We start from the raw sequence: 17,500 nt of genomic DNA, 5'->3' as shown, positions 1-17,500 counted from the left end.
ATTATAAAAATCTCTCTAAAGTTTAAAAAGTTTCTTATTAATAAATTTTGTAATATTTTTAAAGAATTGAAATTGTGGATTATAAAAAACCCTAATATACAGTGTGAGTATAATTAGATGATCATGTATAATTGATTTTTTTTTGTAAATGACGGCGTTGAGGCTCTGTGGATATAATATTGTTTTTGAATAAAAGATTAGTAAAAATTCAGCCCAATTTTATTGCAAATTCCTTTTATTACATTCTTTTTCTTTTTTTTTTTAAGAGGAGTGCAAATTCCTTTTCTTGAAAAGAATGCTTTATTGAAAATTCGTTTGAAGAAAAATTAGTAAAAGAAAAAGAATAAATTTCTTTAAAAAAAAAAAAAACAAAATTGATTTTCTGTAGATGTCAAGGAAGTAAAAACAAATACACCAGCTGGATCTCTGAATTACCTCAGAATCAGCAAATAAGTGGGGCACACTAGCACTCACGTGTCCGACAATTACTTCACACGTGTCTCAGCTCCCCTACACAAATCTCCCACGCACACAATCTCCCGTCTCCTTTTTACTTTTCAATTCTAGCCGTCCATTTATGCAAAGTCCAACCGTTCACACGTAAGATCTGCAAAATCGCGCTCAGATTTTTAAACCACAAACCCGAAATTACCCCTCACCAGTTTCTGTTTTCCCCAACCATCACCCTCACAACGGACGCATGATATCTTCAAATACCAGGGGCGAATGCGTAACGAGAAAGCGACCCGACCTAGACCTTATATTTTTAAGGTCCCAATGCTACGTCGGACTTTGTCCTTTTTCGTCATTTTCGATCTATTTCTTCCAATTAAAATCCCTGTTCTTCTCTCTCCTCCGGCACTCGCTTTGTTTTTATTTTCCGCTCTCTCTCTCTCTAAATCCCAAATTTTTTTTATTATTTTTCTTTAAAACTAGCCTTAAGTCTCTCTGCTTCAGCTCTCAAAAGGAAAATTCTGATAAAAAGGATTTTAATTGAATCAGTGGAGACGCTGTAGTAATCTCAAAGCGGAGAGCCCGAGATTTCGTTTTGAATATTATAATTTTTTTTGAAATTTCGGAGCCCATAGTAGAGCAACATTCCCTGAAAACGGTAAGTTTAAAGAATGAAGTCCGGAAACTCTTGATTCGCTTTTCATTTTGTTTACATTGTGAAACGATCTTCTATCCTTTTGTTTCAGAAATAGTTGATTAAGAGTTAACGTTTTAGAGTCTTAAAGCGTAAATGTTTCAAGTTTTTGCTTCCGTTTTCAGATTTAATCCTTGCTCTGCTTTGTTTTGATCGTTGAAGCTTTCAGTATTGTTTTTGTTTTTCATGTTTCTTATAAGGTTTTTGATTTCGTTTCGTGCGTTTTTGGAACTTGTTTTTAATTTTTTTTCGCGCTGTTAGAATTAGTTTGCAGGGGCTGCAGGTTCAAAGGTCGCTATTGAATTTGCTGTTGCGGTGCTTTTGTCGCTCTGTTTTCTTGAGATTCACGTTACGATGAAGTAAACGCAATTTCAGACTTTGAAATTGCCTTCCGAAATTTCCGCAGTTTTAATTAAAGGTAATTATCACTAATCTCTGTCGCAATATTTTATTAACTATTTCTAATTCATGAATAAAAATATTCATTATGCTTTTAGAAAAACTGTTTTTTTTGTTTTAATTAAAACTCTTCTAAATTTGGGGATTTCGTGTGATTAAGACGCATGCACGCTAAATGGTAGTTTCGCTTTAATTTCTGACACGTAATTTCCTTTTTGGAGTTAGTAGTCAAACCATTAATTTGCAAATCTCTCGCTTACCATTTTAAAATAAATGAAAAAATAAAATAGCATGTTATTAACAAATTATATCTCACTTACCATTTTAAAATATATAAAAAAATAAAATAGCATGTGATTAGCAAATTATAAGGGACAATTTTTTTTTTTTATCATAAAACACGTGATAATTAGATAAGAAAATACTTTTAGTGGATTCTATTTGTGAACGTAGTGTAGGGGCTATTTGTTTAACGTGGCGTTGGGCTCACAAATCCTTTTTTCAGAAAAATTTATTGAACTTTCAATGAGGGAAAAAAAAAAAAAAAAGAACACTGTCAACTAATTAGCAGATTTTTATTCATCTTATCACCAATGGAGAGAAATGGGGATTAAATGCCTTTGTATTTGATGGGCTCCATGTCTCCTTCGTGATGATAACTTCTGTTATTGATGTTGACATGACTATGATAAGCTGTTCACGTAGGGGATCTTTATCTTTGCTGTAAAGCACAAAGCTAAAAATTAGTAACTTTGGCAGCTACTGATATTTTTACTGGGCTATATTTTACGGCAAATATAAGCTAACAAGAACCAAATGCCAAATATAAGACTAATTCTTGTTCGTTAAATTGCAATGAAGTCATTGGAATCAAACGGGCTCGCTTCCCAATCAACAGGGCGGAAAAGCTTTTAATTATTTTTATAAAATAAGGTAAAAATTGAAAAGTTTTCAAGACACCCCCCCACCAAAAATCTTATTTTTCAAGACGACCCTTAATTTTCTTAAGATACTAACTTGTAATGTATATGGGTAGCCTTCAAATTAAAATCTTTGTTCCCCATTGCTAACTTGGGTAGCTTGCTACAGGTTTTTGGTAGAGAAATGCTCTTTAATTAGGAAAAAAAGGAAAGGAGGACAGAGACGGTAGCATAGTACTGTTCTTTCTATTTTTTTCATGATTTTTATAAAAAAAATGACAAAAATAATAAAATAACAAATATAAAATAAAAAAGAACAAAAGAAAAGATAAAATCTCACTCTCTCTATTCATTTTCAATCATATTCCCACGATTAAAAAAAAAAATTCTTCTTCCCCCACCTAGCACAATAGCTGTCCGTCAGTGACGGAAACGGCCACCGCCACCACAACGACCATGATAGAGTTTAGAGAGCCGGCACCACCATGTCGACACTGTTGGTGGGCGATGGGTTGTTCGGCTGGCTGTCCTTAAGAGAAAGTGAATTTTTTAATATTGCAATTGAAAAAGAATAAGGTGATTGTTTTTTTATTTTAATTTATGTTATTATTTTATTCTTTTTTTAGTATAAAATCATTAAAGAAGAAAAAATTAAAGAAAAACGGTTGTATTATGTCACCGTTTCTGTTTTACTTTTTTTTATAATTGACATTTATAAGTCAGGCTATTTGGTGGGGTTAACTTATTGGGTTCTGATTAGATTTTTAATTCTTACTAATATTTGAGAGATGTGTTCTCTATTTGTATTTGGGTTTGTTTAAATTTTTTATATGACTATTTTATTCACACTCAAATAAAAAAATTTATTTTTACTCGATTATATATTATAACTAAAGAAGAAAATACTTCTTCATTGTGTTTGTGGGGTTCGAGCAGCAGGCAGCAGTTCTAACCAACTTTCTCGGGCAGCAGTCCTAACCAACTTTCTCTTTAGTTACTGGTTAAGTAACATTTCTGTTAATAGTATTGTGTTATGTAACCATTTATTGACAAAGTTCACGAGCGATGATACCAGATAGAAATTAAATTTTTATCGGAAAAGGAAAGAGATGTTGTGATTGAAATCTAATAAATTTAAACTGGTCCGAATCCCAAAATAACATTTGAGTGCTTCTGAAAATCCAATGGATATAAATGTGGGAGTACTGGCTCACTTTTGAAAGCTTTTACTGTGAAAGAGCAGTTTTTGTATATTCCGAGTGGTACTCAATTGGGGCCACGTGATTTTGCCTGAAGTATTGAATATTGCAGTAAATGATCAAATCTGATTTCACTCAAGTCTCTGTCCCAGGCTCTGCAATCTACAGATTCTATTTTCAGAACATGAGACCATTATAATATCTATAGGGATACTGTTTCTCCCTGTTGATGGCAACTCTTTTGATTATTTTCTGGGAGAGTTTTTGACTTTTACAATCGTGCTTCACTGTTGTTAATGGATCAAATCATTGAATTCTTTTACTCTTGCGAGCACTTGTCTTTTTGTTTTGAACTTTTAACCGTCATTTTATTAAAGATATTTCTTTTATATAGAGGGAGGGAAGATTAGGCTAAATCATAGATGTTAGTAACTTAGAACTCATTCTTTCACGAATAACGGGGTGGAGCTACTTTTTCATTTTAGTTAAGCTGTAAGTTATATAAGTGACCTATCCATAAATATAAACTTGTGTATGCCTGATGAGTAGGTTTATTTAATTAATTAAGTTATGTGTCTCCTGATGGTTTGCCACATTTTTTTTTTGGTTTTTCAATTTCTACCAAATACTCCTTTGGACGAGAGAAGACTATTTTAGTGGGTCATTGATGTTTATCTTATGGGATTCATATAACATGATTGGTTGAGAGCATGCCACCTCAACCGCCTTTAGTCATGTTTGTATTGAGGTGTCCGTAGCTTTTAAGCTGTGGCTGTTTTGACAAAAAATTATAATTATAAAATAAAAATTAATAATATGTTGTAAATATAAAATTTAAATAATAATTTTAATAAAATTATTAAATATATAATAAATTTTATATCTATAAATAAAATATTATATCAATATAATTTTTAAATTACAATAATTAGTGTTTATTAAATAATTTAGTACTGTAGTTTTTAATCTAACTTTAATTTTAAACACACCCTTACACAGGTTCTTTGCATCATTAGTAATATGCAATGCTTATCTCTATTTTGCGTTAGAAAACGCTTTTTTGTAACAATTTTGTTTTTATTGTTACTATGACAAGCTCATGTCTTAAATACGTGTGTTCTTTCAAAATTTGTTACCAACGATGATTTTGTTATTAAAAACAAAAAGAAAAAAGAATTTTGAGCATTGTAAGTAACACTAAATAAAAATAGGTGGATACTTAATTTAAAACATGAAGGATCATAAGGGAAAAAAAATCCATTTTAAATTAATTTTGAGAATATTGAAGTAGACGGCCTTGCAATAAATAATTTTATGTCTGTCTCTAATATTAGTTAAAGCTCCGTGTAATTTAATACGGGTAGTTGGTAAAAGATTAAATGCATAAAAATATTAGATTGGTTGATAGGGACATTTTCTTTTTACTTTGACCCAGAAAAAAGAAAAAATGGGAAGAATAGTTTAAGCTTTGAATAAACAAGCTTCTCGAGTTGTTTAAAATTCCTCTCAATTTTCTCTTTCTGCCCACTTGAAGGAATATCTGACCACTCAACTTGTTTTTCTCGACGCCCAGAAGCACTTCGAATTTCCAACTTTAACGCGTCTGTTTTAGCGTGTTCAGCTATAGTTGCTTTCTGCTTCTGCTTCTGTTCATCTTTTTCTTTTTGCCTCCGTTAAAAGTTGAGTCCTCCTTTTACCCCTTCAAAAACACAGAAAAGATATTCCAATGGGTTCTTTAGTGGCTCTCACCTCGGTCTAAGTGTTTAAAGCATATTGCTTTTTCTTCGTTCTTTCAACACGTTCATCATCGTCATCATCACCCTCATATCTTTATTTGCTCTCTTTTTGTGGTTTTTTTTTTTTTAAATTTGGGATCGCTTAAAAAAAAATCATTTGCCCTTTACTCCCACCATCATCAGCTTCATCTCATCATTTTGTAGTTCTTTCTGCAGATGGAATCTGTAAAACCCTCGGCTGTGACTCCGGCGAAGAGTAGACTAGCACGTACGTTTGCGAAAGTGCTTCACATACGAGCAGTCACCGGCGTGGCTCCGGTTGACGGAGTTGATAAAGTTAAGGATAATACAGTAAAGCCTAAAGATAAGTTCAAGGATGATCATCAGGCTGCTGCCGTTGCAATTAAGCCGCCTAAAGTCAGTTGGTCTCAGCTATTCGGCAAAGAAGATACAGAGCTTGAATACAGAATATCCCTGGAGGCTTTTCTTGCTAAATTATTTGCTAGCATTTCAACCGTTAAAGCATCTTATGTTCAGTTACAGCATGCGCAGTCTCCTTATGATGCCGATGGGATTCAATATTCTGATCAATTGGTGGTTTCTGAGCTTAAGCTTTTGTCCGAATTGAAGCAGTGTTACTTGAAAAAACAGTTTGATTTTTCGCCGGAGAAAACAATGGTCTCAGCTGAAATTCAGGAGCTGAAGTCTCTTTTGAAGACATACGAAATCATGGGGAAGAAGTTGGAATCTCAGTTGAAGCTCAAGGATTCGGAAATCATATTTTTGAAAGAGAAGTTGGAGGAGTCGAATAAACAGAACAAGGCATTAGAGAAGAGAATGAATCAGAGCGGGCAATTGGTTATGCCGGACAATGTTCATCTATCAGGGCTAAGTCCCAGCCACTTCAATACAGTTCTTCGGCACACTGTTAAATCCATCAGGAGCTTTGTCAGGCTGATGATCGATGAGCTGAAATCTGCTGGTTGGGATATTGATGCTGCGGCCAATTCAATCCAACCCAATGTGGTGTATTACAGAGCTGATCACAAATGTTTCGCATTTGAGTCCTTTGTTTGCAGGGAAATGTTCGACGCATTTCACTACCCCAATTACTCTCCGGCGAAACAACATCAACAGCAGCAGCAGCAGCAACAGCAAAGACAGCAGCTCTTTTTTCAGAGATTCAATGAGCTAAAACCTGTGAAAGCGAAGGAATTCCTTTCCAGGAAGCCTAAATCATCATTCGCAAAATTCTGCCGCGCCAAGTATTGCCAAGTGATTCACCCCAAGATGGAGTCAGCATTCTTTGGCGATTTGAGTCAAAGAAATGTAATAAATTCCGGTGAATTTCCAGACTCTGCATTCTTTTCCTCGTTTGCAGATATGGCAAAGCGAGTTTGGCTTCTGCATTGCCTGGCATTTTCATTCGATCCGGAGGCTTCAATCTTTCAAGTGAACAAAGGGTCTCGGTTTTCAGAAGTGTACATGGAAAGCGTAGCCGAAGAAGCATTCCTTAGTTCGTCTGAAAATCCTCAGGAATCATCTTCATTATCACCATCACTATCATCATCATCAGATTCAGCAGAACCTCGAGTGGCATTCACCATTGTTCCAGGTTTCAGGATTGGTAAAACTGTTCTGCAGTGCCAGGTCTATCTCTCCCCAGCTCGAAATGAATCATAGCCGTTGGTCATGGGGTCCCCACAGCACGAATCATACATTGATTGATCTGGGGAGGGCCTCTGTGGCACTGTCCGTTAAATGATGTTAGATTAAATTAAGATCAGACAAATTGGGTTTGTGTTGTTGTGGGGATTATGAAAAAACATAAAGAAATGCTACCTGGGATTTTTTGTCTCTTTGTTTATGTGAAAGCGCGTAGTAGCGGACTAGCAGCGGTGGTAGTAGTAGTAGTAGCAGCAGCAGAACGTTGAATAATTATTTATTACCTTTTATATAAATTTGTAAGAGACACAGCCTCTGCCTCCCCCTCCCAATTTTGTTAATATTAGGCTAATGACAGAGGGATGTTAGCTGTTTTGCACTATTACTTTTATTTGTTTTTTTTTTAATGTTTTTATTTATTTTAATGTACATAATTAATTATATGTATTATTTTTACCTATTAGATGTAGGTGGGATGTTTGATGTTTCACATTGTATTTTATAATTTTGTATACATTATATGGCTTTGGATGCTTTGTCCCTTTTTTTTTTTTTTTTTTAAAAAAAGGGTAGATCTCTCTTGTCTTGTTTGAAAAAAGATCTGGAATATTCTTTGCTGGAAAGAGCATCGCAGTGATGGGATTTTGACTCCAATTCTGTGATATGATTCCTTATATAGATAGAATCTGCTTTAACTGCACACACGAACACACGCAAACATAATGTATGTGTATGTATACGTAGATGTACTTCAATTATAATATGTTACATTAGTTTGTATTAAAATTTGTGATTGTAATATTAATCTAATTTTTTTTTAATTAACACAATTTTGATGCAATTTGATCTGAATTCTTGTTTGCAAATAAAAAAAATTGTGTCAAATATACAGATTCTTTTTTTTTTTCGTAAATTAAATGACTGCAATAAGAATAGGATCATGGCCTCATGGGTGGAATTTATTCTATAAACCGGCTTTATAAGGAAGAAGAAGAAAAAAAAAAAAAAGAGAGCGTATGAGTTCATAAATTCGATTAATTTTTATGTTTTCTACTACCCATATACATATGATTTAGATACTAATAATAGCTTGAGATAATTTATTAATTTAAATATTATTGCTTGAAATAACTACGAATTTCTTCTCTCTTAGATGATTGATGACATTGTTTAGTTCCGATGTTAAATAATTGAATATTCTCGAACATGCATTGTTCTTGCTGCTTTACATTAAGTGTATTTTATTGGAGACAGAGACGCTTGAGATATGAAACATCAAAACGTGCATCGAAGTGCAAAATGTTTCGTTGAGTCCGCAACCCTCTGAATTGCAATATTGCCCATAAATGAAATTATAATAAAACTTAGGGATCTAGTCTAGTGTGTGCAGTTACATATTTTATGGTGTGTGACGAACGTGGCTGATTCTCATTGACAGTTGTGAGCTCCATAACAAAACTATACCAATAAAAACTCGTAAGGTGATCAGTCCTACGTCATTTATTGTGGGACTGCACGTACTAAACCGAATTTCTTAAAAAGCTATATGTATTGGGGTCCACCAAATGCACAAACCTACTTTATTAAATTTGGTCGGTCTCGCAGAGGCATGTGATGCCAAAATAAAACGACACTTATCACTCTGGGTGCGTAGGTGAATTTATGAAAGGAGGGGATTTGTTTCTTGTGCTTCCAAGCATCACCCGACCGACTGCGGCCCTCTTTCACCATAAAAAATCTAGCGATGAATAGTAATTGCACTAATTTTCCAATTTGTTTTCCGAAAGTAAATTAAAAGTTTTATTTATAGGATGATGTAGGAAACATGAGTCATCTACAATTGATCGATGAAAATCTAACCGTCGTAGGAATATAAGGTAATAAAATTATTTTATTTTCACAACCGTTAGATTTTTATCAAATGGCTGTAGAAAAGTCACGTTTCTTATATCATCATGTAAGATAATTAGAGCTAAAAGTATATTGATGTTATCATTACTTTTGTTATCGCAATATTTATCGTTTAAGAATAAGAACCTTTTATTATGTTGTGTGGTATCATTCACAAAATATTATATTACAAATGTGCCTAAGAAAATAGGCAATAATATTTACTTTAATATTTCATTCCCAAGTAATACTTATGAAAAATAAAAATAAGTCTATTCGAGTGCTTGCATACAATAAAATGATGTTCTTCAATTCCTAAATCAATCTCTCCCCCTCCCAACACCCAACTTCCCACAAACAAAAAAAAAACAAAAACAAAAACTGGCACTAGAAGACTTTATATTACTTCCAACATGGAAGTCTGTTTTATTAATAAATTATAACAAAATATGAAAAACATCGTCTAACTGTGCAATGTCAAATGGTATTGGTACTTCAATATGCTCATACAACAAAATTAAGGGGGGGAAAAAAAAAGAAAAATTGGAAGTTGAAATTATGAAGCAATGAATCTTAAGATAACATATCTTTTTCAAAGCATTAACAATCGTGGTCCAAATCATTCTTCAGAATCAGCCACGTTTATTTAGGTAGCATTCACAATTGGAAAAATGCCATTTTCGTTCTTTCTTTTTCTTCCGCTGATTTGGAGGAATTAATTTCGTTAGAGTGGTGCTGTTTTGTGCAGTTTATAGCCAAGTGTTAGATTTAAATCAATATCATGGAGATGGAAATTTCGTTATATTTCAACATCAAATGTGACGGCCTTCCTCACAGTTCACAATTGTTTTCTCCTTAGAGGCTGGGCGGCTTCAATTTATTTGATTTTTTTTTTAATTCCGGAAGGAGACAAATTATGTGGGTCTTTTTGGGAAATCATACCTTTGGGCGCAAATACGTGTTAGCCCTTTTTAAATTGAGCTTTGGGCCCAATATTGGATAGCTACAAACAACTGTAATATATTAACAGTTAACTGATATGAATTAAAATAAAAAATTGATATGTTTTGCCATCAATTATGCTAATTACGAAATTTACCATCCAAAACACTTGGATGAAAATTTTGGAAAATTATTTGGGAAGTGTGTTTTGTAAGAAGAGCATTTTAAAAGGGCCCACATAGGAGCATGAAGCTCAAATATTTTGGTGGTACAAGAAGCAATTAATTAGCTGATATTTAAGTTATCTGGTTTGATCATCTAGGTCCTGACAGAATTGATGTCATGATTGAGATTATAAATCCACTTGGATTTAAAAAAACTGGCCTTTTTGGGGTGTTTCAACTTGGACAAAATTCAAGAGGCTGAAACTGTAACGCGTTCCAAGTTCATCAAACCCTTCATGATTTAGGCCAACATTGATGCACAAGGCCTTGTACTCAAATTTTTCCTGCAAGCCTGAGTTAAGACATTTGCTCCCACAAATGAATTCTAAAATCACAACTCGAAAACTCTAAATATGCATTTAAACATTCAATTCCCTTGGCTTTTGGAATAATGCTTTTCTTTCTTTCTTACAAACTAAAACTCTGTTTGATCTTTTAGCACATTAACCAAGTAATTAAGTAGGAAAAACTTGCTCAAAATACTCTTTGGATAATAGTACAAAAGTTTCTTCTATTTCAATAATTACCAATCACCGTATTATTAAAAAGCTTAGCTATCCTAACCATATTAATGGCCTTTTGTTGTTTTCAAGTAACAATCCAACAATTCAATGCAAGAATTCTCAGAATGATCGAATGTATCATATCAATTATATAATAAGTAGATGATACTATGACATATGTACATTTATTTTGAAAAACCACCATGCAAGTAGTGGTTATATTAAATTCAATTATACATGTCATTTATATATTAATTGATTGCATTATCTATGATGTATTCTAGAATTCCTACCAGAGAAAAGTCATGAAACTTAAAAACTGGGGTAAAGGAAAAAAAGGCTATAAGTACTGAAGCTGAAGCTGTCTTGACGTAAATACTTAAATGCAAGCTTGTGCTTTTTCTGCTTAGGATTATTTAGATTTGCCAACTCCGGTGCCTAGATCATAAAGATGCGCTGTTGCTCTAAAACAGTACACAAAAGGGAGAAAAAAAAAAAAAAAGAAGCTTCCCTGTCAACAATAAAAATAATTAAAAAAAGAAAAAAAAAACTTTGGCTTGCAATTGCATAGTGGATTCCGAAACTATAACATCTCTTTGGGATCAGAATGTGCCAACCTTGTGTCAATTTCAACGGATAATTTTCTCTGTCTCCTATCCATTGAGGTTGATCTAAAATACACGCCAGACTCATTAAACAGAACCAATGAAATCTAACTCTGCCTTTGATAAATGTCAAGAAAGATCGATATGATCATGGTAAATAACCAAATATAGAGCAAAAGTTTTAGTTTAATGCATCATTGTATATGTTGTATATATGCCGAACATCTACACTTCCTAAGTGATGCTATTTCTGCGAGATCTCATCTTGCTTAATATTAACCCTTTTTAGATATCAACGAAGTAGATGTAACAAAGGCAATACAACAAACAAAGAGAATCAACGGCCGGTTGAGAGGCTTAATCATTTTTTGAAAGATAACTCTTTTCATAGTAGCCGCCTGATAAATTATCTTATCCCACTAGACAAGAATCCAATCAAGTAAATTGGCTTGTCAAATCTGTAATTAACTTGTAAATATGTTACCATTCTGTGTTGCTTATGCTCAAACCGTGCTCGCAAAGTGAAACAAGAAATTAAAGGCATGGCTTTAGCACTAGAACTCATGATCACGATCTTCATCATGAACCTTTGTGCTACAAATGCCACCCAATCAACAGCACACAACAACACTTCTTGGCAAAACAACCAAGGCTCTGCACAAGGGAGCTACAATTTTGTCGACGGATCCCATGTCAGAACCTTACTTGTACGTAAAGGTACCTCAAAGAGCTACCCAAAATTTGGTTTCGGGTTTTTGAGAAATGGTACAACCGATGAGATCTTCTATCTCGTGACGGTCAGATTCATGGGAGAGATCACATCCTCCTCTAATCATCAGAACCACCCGCCGGTTATTCTCTGGTTCGCCAATGGACAATCCCCTGTCAAAGAGAATGCCACACTTGAGTTTACTGCAGATGGTGATTTGATCTTGAAAGATGCAGATGGTACCCGCGTTTGGTCTACAGAAACCTCAGGCAGCAATGTTACACGCATTACTTTAGATGGAAATGGAAACTTGAGACTTTATGATGCTGAAAATCGACCGCATTGGATCTCATTTCTTCATCCAACTAACACATGGCTGCCAGGTCAGCGCTTGCATGTTCACAAAATGATGGCTTCTACAAATTCGACTACCAGTCTTTCCCAAGGCAAGTTCATCCTAAGTCTATCTCCCAAAGGCATTGAAGTTTTTCTGAATATGAGTACTGTAAAAAGATTTCAAACCATTCCATACCGAAATTATTTTCTGAATATGAGTTCCGCTTTACTCAATAAATCGGCCATTCTTGTATTCAATAAATCCGGCAGTCATATCACCTATGAGGTCGCACCAAGGTCAAAATTTCACTACATGAGGCTGGAACCAAATGGGCACCTTAATATTTATCAGCTTGATAATGGGTACTCAGACAATGCTGATCTCTCAAGAGATGAACATTATGGGGACTGTATTTACCCCACTAAATGTGGCAATTATGGGGTCTGCTCTAATGGTGAATGCACTTGTCCTGGAAGTTCAAGTTATTTCAAGCAGTCAAATGATAGTGAGAACGGCTTTTCCTGTGCCGAAGTTACTCATTTGTCTTGCCAATTCAAGCATCTTCAAAGATTTTTGAAGCTTGAAAATGTTACTTACTTCGACTTTGTCCCTCATCTGATCAATATAGATGCAGAGGGCTGCCAAAGGGCCTGCCTGGGCAATTGTTCTTGCAAAGCTGCCTTGTTTCGGTACCAAGGAAGTCTCTCAACTGGCAATTGTTCTTTACCGACTGAAATTTATACTCTGAGGAATAGTACCAAAGTGATTTCTGGTTATAATGACATAACATTCATCAAGGTACAATTGCCATCGGATCAAAATAAACTTTCTCTGCTTTTCATGTTGCTATTGTCTGTTTCTGCCTTTTTACTCTTGGTTATTGGAGCAAGTATTTATTTGTACAAGAGATGGCGGGAAGGCAAAAGGAGAGACAAGTCCACTGATGAATCTTCAGTTCATGTAGCCAACCATTTGGTGAAATTTTCATCCAAAGCTATGAAATCTGCTACAAGGGACTTTCAGATTAGGCTTGGTCGAGGAGGATCCGGATCTGTTTTTGAAGGGTTGCTTAATGATGGCACTAAAGTTGCAGTGAAACGCTTACATCCTGGTGAGAACCGAGGCAAGAAAGAATTTTTGTCTGAGGTTGAGACAATAGGCAATATTCACCATTTCAATCTGGTAAGACTAGTTGGCTATTGTGCTGAAAGATCAAACAGATTTCTAGTTTATGAGTACATGTGCAATGGGTCACTTGATAAATGGATTTATCACAAAGACCGAATTCAAACTCTTTCTTGGGACATAAGAAAGAAAATTATTTTTCAGATATCCCGGGGACTAGAGTATTTGCATGACTACTGTAATCCAAAAATCATTCACTTTGACATCAAACCTCAAAATATCCTCCTGGATAGAGATTTGAATGTCAAGATTGCTGATTTCGGATTAGCCAGATTGATTGCTCAGGATCAATCTCATGTGTCAACAATGCCAAAGGGCACTCCAGGGTACATGGCTCCGGAGTTAACGAGAGGAAACAGTATCACTGCAAAGATTGATATTTACAGCTTTGGAGTTGTGATCTTAGAGATCATTTGTGGGAGGAGAAGTTCAAATCCTAACGGTGGTGATTATTTAGTGGATACGCTGAAGGTCAAGGCAGAAGCGGACCGACTTTGTGATCTAGTTGATAAAAAAAGCGAGGATATGCAAAGTCACAGAGATGATGCTGTGAAGATGATCCAGATTGCCATTTCTTGCTTACAAAAGAATTTGCATAGAAGGCCTTCTACATCAATGTTGGTCACGGTCTTACAGGGCTTAACAAAATTGGAACCTGTTACTGACTATGGTTTCTTAAGCTTTGCAGTTGAAGAGGAGACACCCCAAGAAGTCGTTCCAATTCGTTCATCTCCTATCACAGCAGCAACACTATCAGGACCAAGATGAATTGTGCAGATAAGATTGTATTGTATTCTTTTATCAATAGGAAATAATTGCAACCAAAAATATTAAGTAGCTCCATGATCCATATTGACCAGCTGCCCAAACACAGGATCAACACTTGATTTGCGCATTTTGGTTGTTTCATTAGCTAAATAACTTGGTACCTTTTGCAGCTGAAATGTTCATATTCAAACTTAAAAGAATCAAAAAGGTAACTCATGCACTTTTCCTCAAGCTGTATGTGAGTTGATTGTAAGAAGCATTTAATTTTATCGTTTTTAGTTACCAATACTCAGATAGCTTCGGGAAAGGACTAAAGAGATGTTAACGGTATTAAGCACTATAATAGCGAGATGAGATGAGAAAGAATGTGAATTCAAAGAGATCGAGACTATCAAATTGACCAGCTACAGCTAGCATTCAAAGGAACGACCACCTTGACTCTGATACCATAGTGCTAAAATCTCTCGAGACCTGTAATATTTTAAGGGATGCTAAACCAATATCAAGTCAGATCTAACTGGGTAGAAACATTGTTCTTGTTCTCTTGAATTCAATCAGTATATCCCTCAAGATCGCAAGAACTACATTCCTTCCCGAACCCCCACAACTTATATTTGTCGTAGATGACAAGAAGAGCAGCACCAATCCAAGCAGGCTCAGGGGCTGAAGCACCCTTGAAGAGAGACTTGACACCTCCGTATTTCAGGATTATAGCGAATGCATCAAGTGAGCTCTCGTACTTGACTCCTTCACCAGATGTCATCATCATTCTTCTATGGACGGTGTCAAATGGATAGGAAGCAAGATAGGCACCTAACTTGATGAGGTAGGCAAAGGTAAAGCAACTAGGAAAATGGGTAGCAAAGTAGCTAGCAAATGTCACTAAACTGAAATAACCAACAGCAAAAGAGATGTCAGGAAGATGAAATAACTGCGTTGAATATTTATGTTCATCAAAACAGTATAAATGCGTAGAAAGCCCCCACCATGGAATTATATCTCACTTATTTTACACTAAAATATTATCAAAATCTGAAACCGTTGATCAGCAAACAAATTTACTTCTAATTACAAACAAGCAGAGAACAAGATCAAGAAATCTAGACATTTCAACTAAGAATTAGTAATGAACAAGGAAAATCAAACTTCACTCACTCCTCATCTGTGAGCATGTGTATCAATGTCCAATTCTAAACATTTAGTATTTTTGGGAAAATGATTGCAAAAACAAACAGAACAAAAAATAGGTTTGACAACTGGAACTCATGACATGAAGGTATTTGCAGACAATGAACATAGCCTTCTAAGCAATTAGTAAGTTAGAGAGGCAACACATGAATTTCAAAAATAAAACATTGCAGCACTGTTACCATGATTGATAACGAATGTCAATACACAAGCAATAATAATATTTAATGTATACGGATAAACCCTACTATCTATCAAATAATCATCATAAACTATGAAACAAAACAAATCAAATTAAGTTACTGACCTGGGGCTTCAGAGAATCATACGTTCCAAAGTAAAGTCCAGGGTACATAATGATTCCAACGCATGAAATGCTGAAACCACAGTGAAGCCCAAAAATACCATCAGATTTAAATTTCTTTCCGTAGAAATCAAGCAGACCATTGAATTGCCTCACTCTTCCTTGGCAGCCTTGTCATCATTGGCCAAAAGGGTATGAGGCACCAGCAGCACCTCCTTGTGCCAAGTTACCAGTTAGCCATTTCCAGTGACCATCCTTGCCTTTCTTGAAGTTGAAAAGACTTGAACTAATCCTTGAATGCGAAGTTCAGGTCCCGATACAAAATTTGAATAAATGCGACGTCAAATGAATGAGGAAACTTACATTTTATAGAAAAATAAGTACTCAAAAAAACATGTAACAATGATAACCTGAGCAGTTAAGCAACGGATGAAATTAGCAGTTTTTCCTTTCCACAAAGAAGCAAAACCCTCATCCTTAATTTTACGATTCAAGAAATCATAACAGCTCTTGAAGGGTTCAGATAGCCGGCCATTCATGATCATCTCATCTTGGTTTTGAAGCAAAAGCTTAAGATGCTCTAAGGAAGCAACTGGAAGAACAACTAATCTGACGCTGGCAGCAGAAAAGCTACCATAACAGAAATCATTAGCGAAGATGCCCTGGTCGTTATCTGCAGGGGCTTGAATGCAAATAGTGGAGGCAGTTGACGACAAAATAGTAGCCGCACCGACTTTGGGATATCTGAGTGCAGCATTGGAGTATTTCCCATATGCAGCACGTCTTTGGTACAACGTTGGCCTTTGGAAAGCCCCATCAGAACCCTGGATGTTTTTGGAAAGACTGGAATGAAGGAGTCGTCCAACCACCTTCTGCACGACAGAAGGATGTTGAATCTGATCCACCATTGTGACTTTGACAGCAAAATTGCACAAATTTCAGTAAAAAATGGGGCTGATACAATATGAAAATATGAAAATGACTTGTGCATATCTTTCTAATAAACACACCAACCAGCAATAATATTACTAAAATCATGTGAAAATGGAATTAAGTCCACTCAGCATCTACGTAAGCACGGTAATACCCCAATTCTCTTGAGGGAATTTTGATCTTTTTATTTTTTCGTGATTGTTGTAACCTAATATAAAAAAGAAAGAGATGCCTTTCCCATTATGCGAGAGAAAGAGATCGACTGAAAAAAAATTCTTCTTAATTCAATCATGAGTAACACATGTGACGAAATTTTATCTTTTAAAATGAATATTTTGTTGAGAGAGGATTGCAGGTAAATTTCAATTCTTTGTTAATTGTTATGGAGAAACATGATTAAATAATTATAGTAGAAATAGAAATTTAAGATTTTGTAGAAAATATACTGATTTTGAGTAATTTCCATACGGCTTTAATCTTTGAAGAAACTCAAGCAAGCTCTATTTTAATTCACACCAGCTCGCTATTAATTGCTATTCAATTTATAACAACCACCACAACTAGAAAAAAAAAAAAACAATATGTATTTTTAATACTCTTTAAACCCAACCAGTAGGTAAGAAAAAAATCACAAGGACTTCAGAGAAAACTTGAAAAGGAAGAAGTTTGTTAATCTCACTAGTTTATTAATGGAATTCAAATTATCACTTTCTCGCCAAGTCTTTGTCAGTGAGGCATTTCATCAATCACCTTCAATCTAATTTTATCAAAAATTGACACTAACGTGTCATTGATACCTGGAGAGTAGAGGAGTTGGAAATATCGAGGAAAGTCCAAAGTAAAGAT

At 34.9% G+C, this 17,500-nt stretch overlaps 4 protein-coding genes across 5 annotated transcripts; 2 read left to right on the top strand and 2 right to left on the bottom strand.

The window, feature by feature from the left end:
* Nucleotides 1-843: 843 nt before the first annotated feature.
* On the top strand, nucleotides 844-7,598 carry LOC102609393 (protein GRAVITROPIC IN THE LIGHT 1). Its single transcript, XM_006477804.4, has 3 exons — nucleotides 844-1,111; nucleotides 1,409-1,565; nucleotides 5,618-7,598. Exon 3 carries the CDS (start codon nucleotides 5,618-5,620, stop codon nucleotides 7,082-7,084), a length of 1,467 nt encoding a protein of 488 aa, XP_006477867.2. The 5' UTR covers nucleotides 844-1,111; nucleotides 1,409-1,565; the 3' UTR covers nucleotides 7,085-7,598.
* Nucleotides 7,599-11,772: 4,174 nt separating this feature from the next.
* Nucleotides 11,773-14,229, top strand: LOC112498323 (G-type lectin S-receptor-like serine/threonine-protein kinase SD2-5). The gene has a single exon (XM_025099154.2). It carries the CDS (start codon nucleotides 11,773-11,775, stop codon nucleotides 14,227-14,229), a length of 2,457 nt encoding a protein of 818 aa, XP_024954922.2.
* A 356-nt stretch (nucleotides 14,230-14,585) lies between these two features.
* LOC102609862 (ADP,ATP carrier protein 1, mitochondrial-like) lies at nucleotides 14,586-17,228 on the bottom strand. 2 transcript variants are annotated; one of them, XM_006477806.4, is made up of 3 exons: nucleotides 16,132-17,228; nucleotides 15,725-16,013; nucleotides 14,586-15,116 (listed from the first exon to the last, which is right to left on the bottom strand). In XM_006477806.4, the coding sequence occupies exons 1-2, from the start codon at nucleotides 16,627-16,629 to the stop codon at nucleotides 16,008-16,010; spliced, it is 504 nt and encodes a 167-aa protein (XP_006477869.2). In that variant the 5' UTR covers nucleotides 16,630-17,228; the 3' UTR covers nucleotides 14,586-15,116; nucleotides 15,725-16,007. The 2 variants fall into 2 exon arrangements, with proteins under 2 accessions (XP_006477869.2, XP_024954923.2); XM_025099155.2 differs by having other exon boundaries at nucleotides 15,725-15,794; nucleotides 15,878-17,223.
* LOC107176902 (ADP,ATP carrier protein 1, mitochondrial-like) lies at nucleotides 14,780-15,962 on the bottom strand. Its single transcript, XM_015530033.2, has 3 exons — nucleotides 15,952-15,962; nucleotides 15,725-15,794; nucleotides 14,780-15,160 (listed from the first exon to the last, which is right to left on the bottom strand). The coding sequence occupies exons 1-3, from the start codon at nucleotides 15,960-15,962 to the stop codon at nucleotides 14,780-14,782; spliced, it is 462 nt and encodes a 153-aa protein (XP_015385519.2).
* Nucleotides 17,229-17,500: the final 272 nt, after the last annotated feature.

Source organism: Citrus sinensis, chromosome 3 (genome assembly GCF_022201045.2).
Source record: "Citrus sinensis cultivar Valencia sweet orange chromosome 3, DVS_A1.0, whole genome shotgun sequence".
Classification (NCBI taxonomy): Eukaryota; Viridiplantae; Streptophyta; class Magnoliopsida; order Sapindales; family Rutaceae; genus Citrus; species Citrus sinensis.
Note: the sequence above shows the minus strand (reverse complement) of the source record. Positions and strands in the feature narration are given on the sequence as shown.

Excerpts from the sequence above, each read along its gene's own strand:
- LOC102609862 (XM_025099155.2), bottom strand. The coding sequence starts at position 16,629 with ATGGTGGATCAGATTCAACATCCTTCTGTCGTGCAGAAGGTGGTTGGA.
- LOC102609393 (XM_006477804.4), top strand. The coding sequence starts at position 5,618 with ATGGAATCTGTAAAACCCTCGGCTGTGACTCCGGCGAAGAGTAGACTA.
- LOC107176902 (XM_015530033.2), bottom strand. Across the intron at positions 15,161-15,724 it reads ATGATTCTCTGAAGCCCCAG|TTATTTCATCTTCCTGACAT; the intron begins GTCAGTAACTTA and ends TATTCAACGCAG.
- LOC112498323 (XM_025099154.2), top strand. The coding sequence starts at position 11,773 with ATGGCTTTAGCACTAGAACTCATGATCACGATCTTCATCATGAACCTT.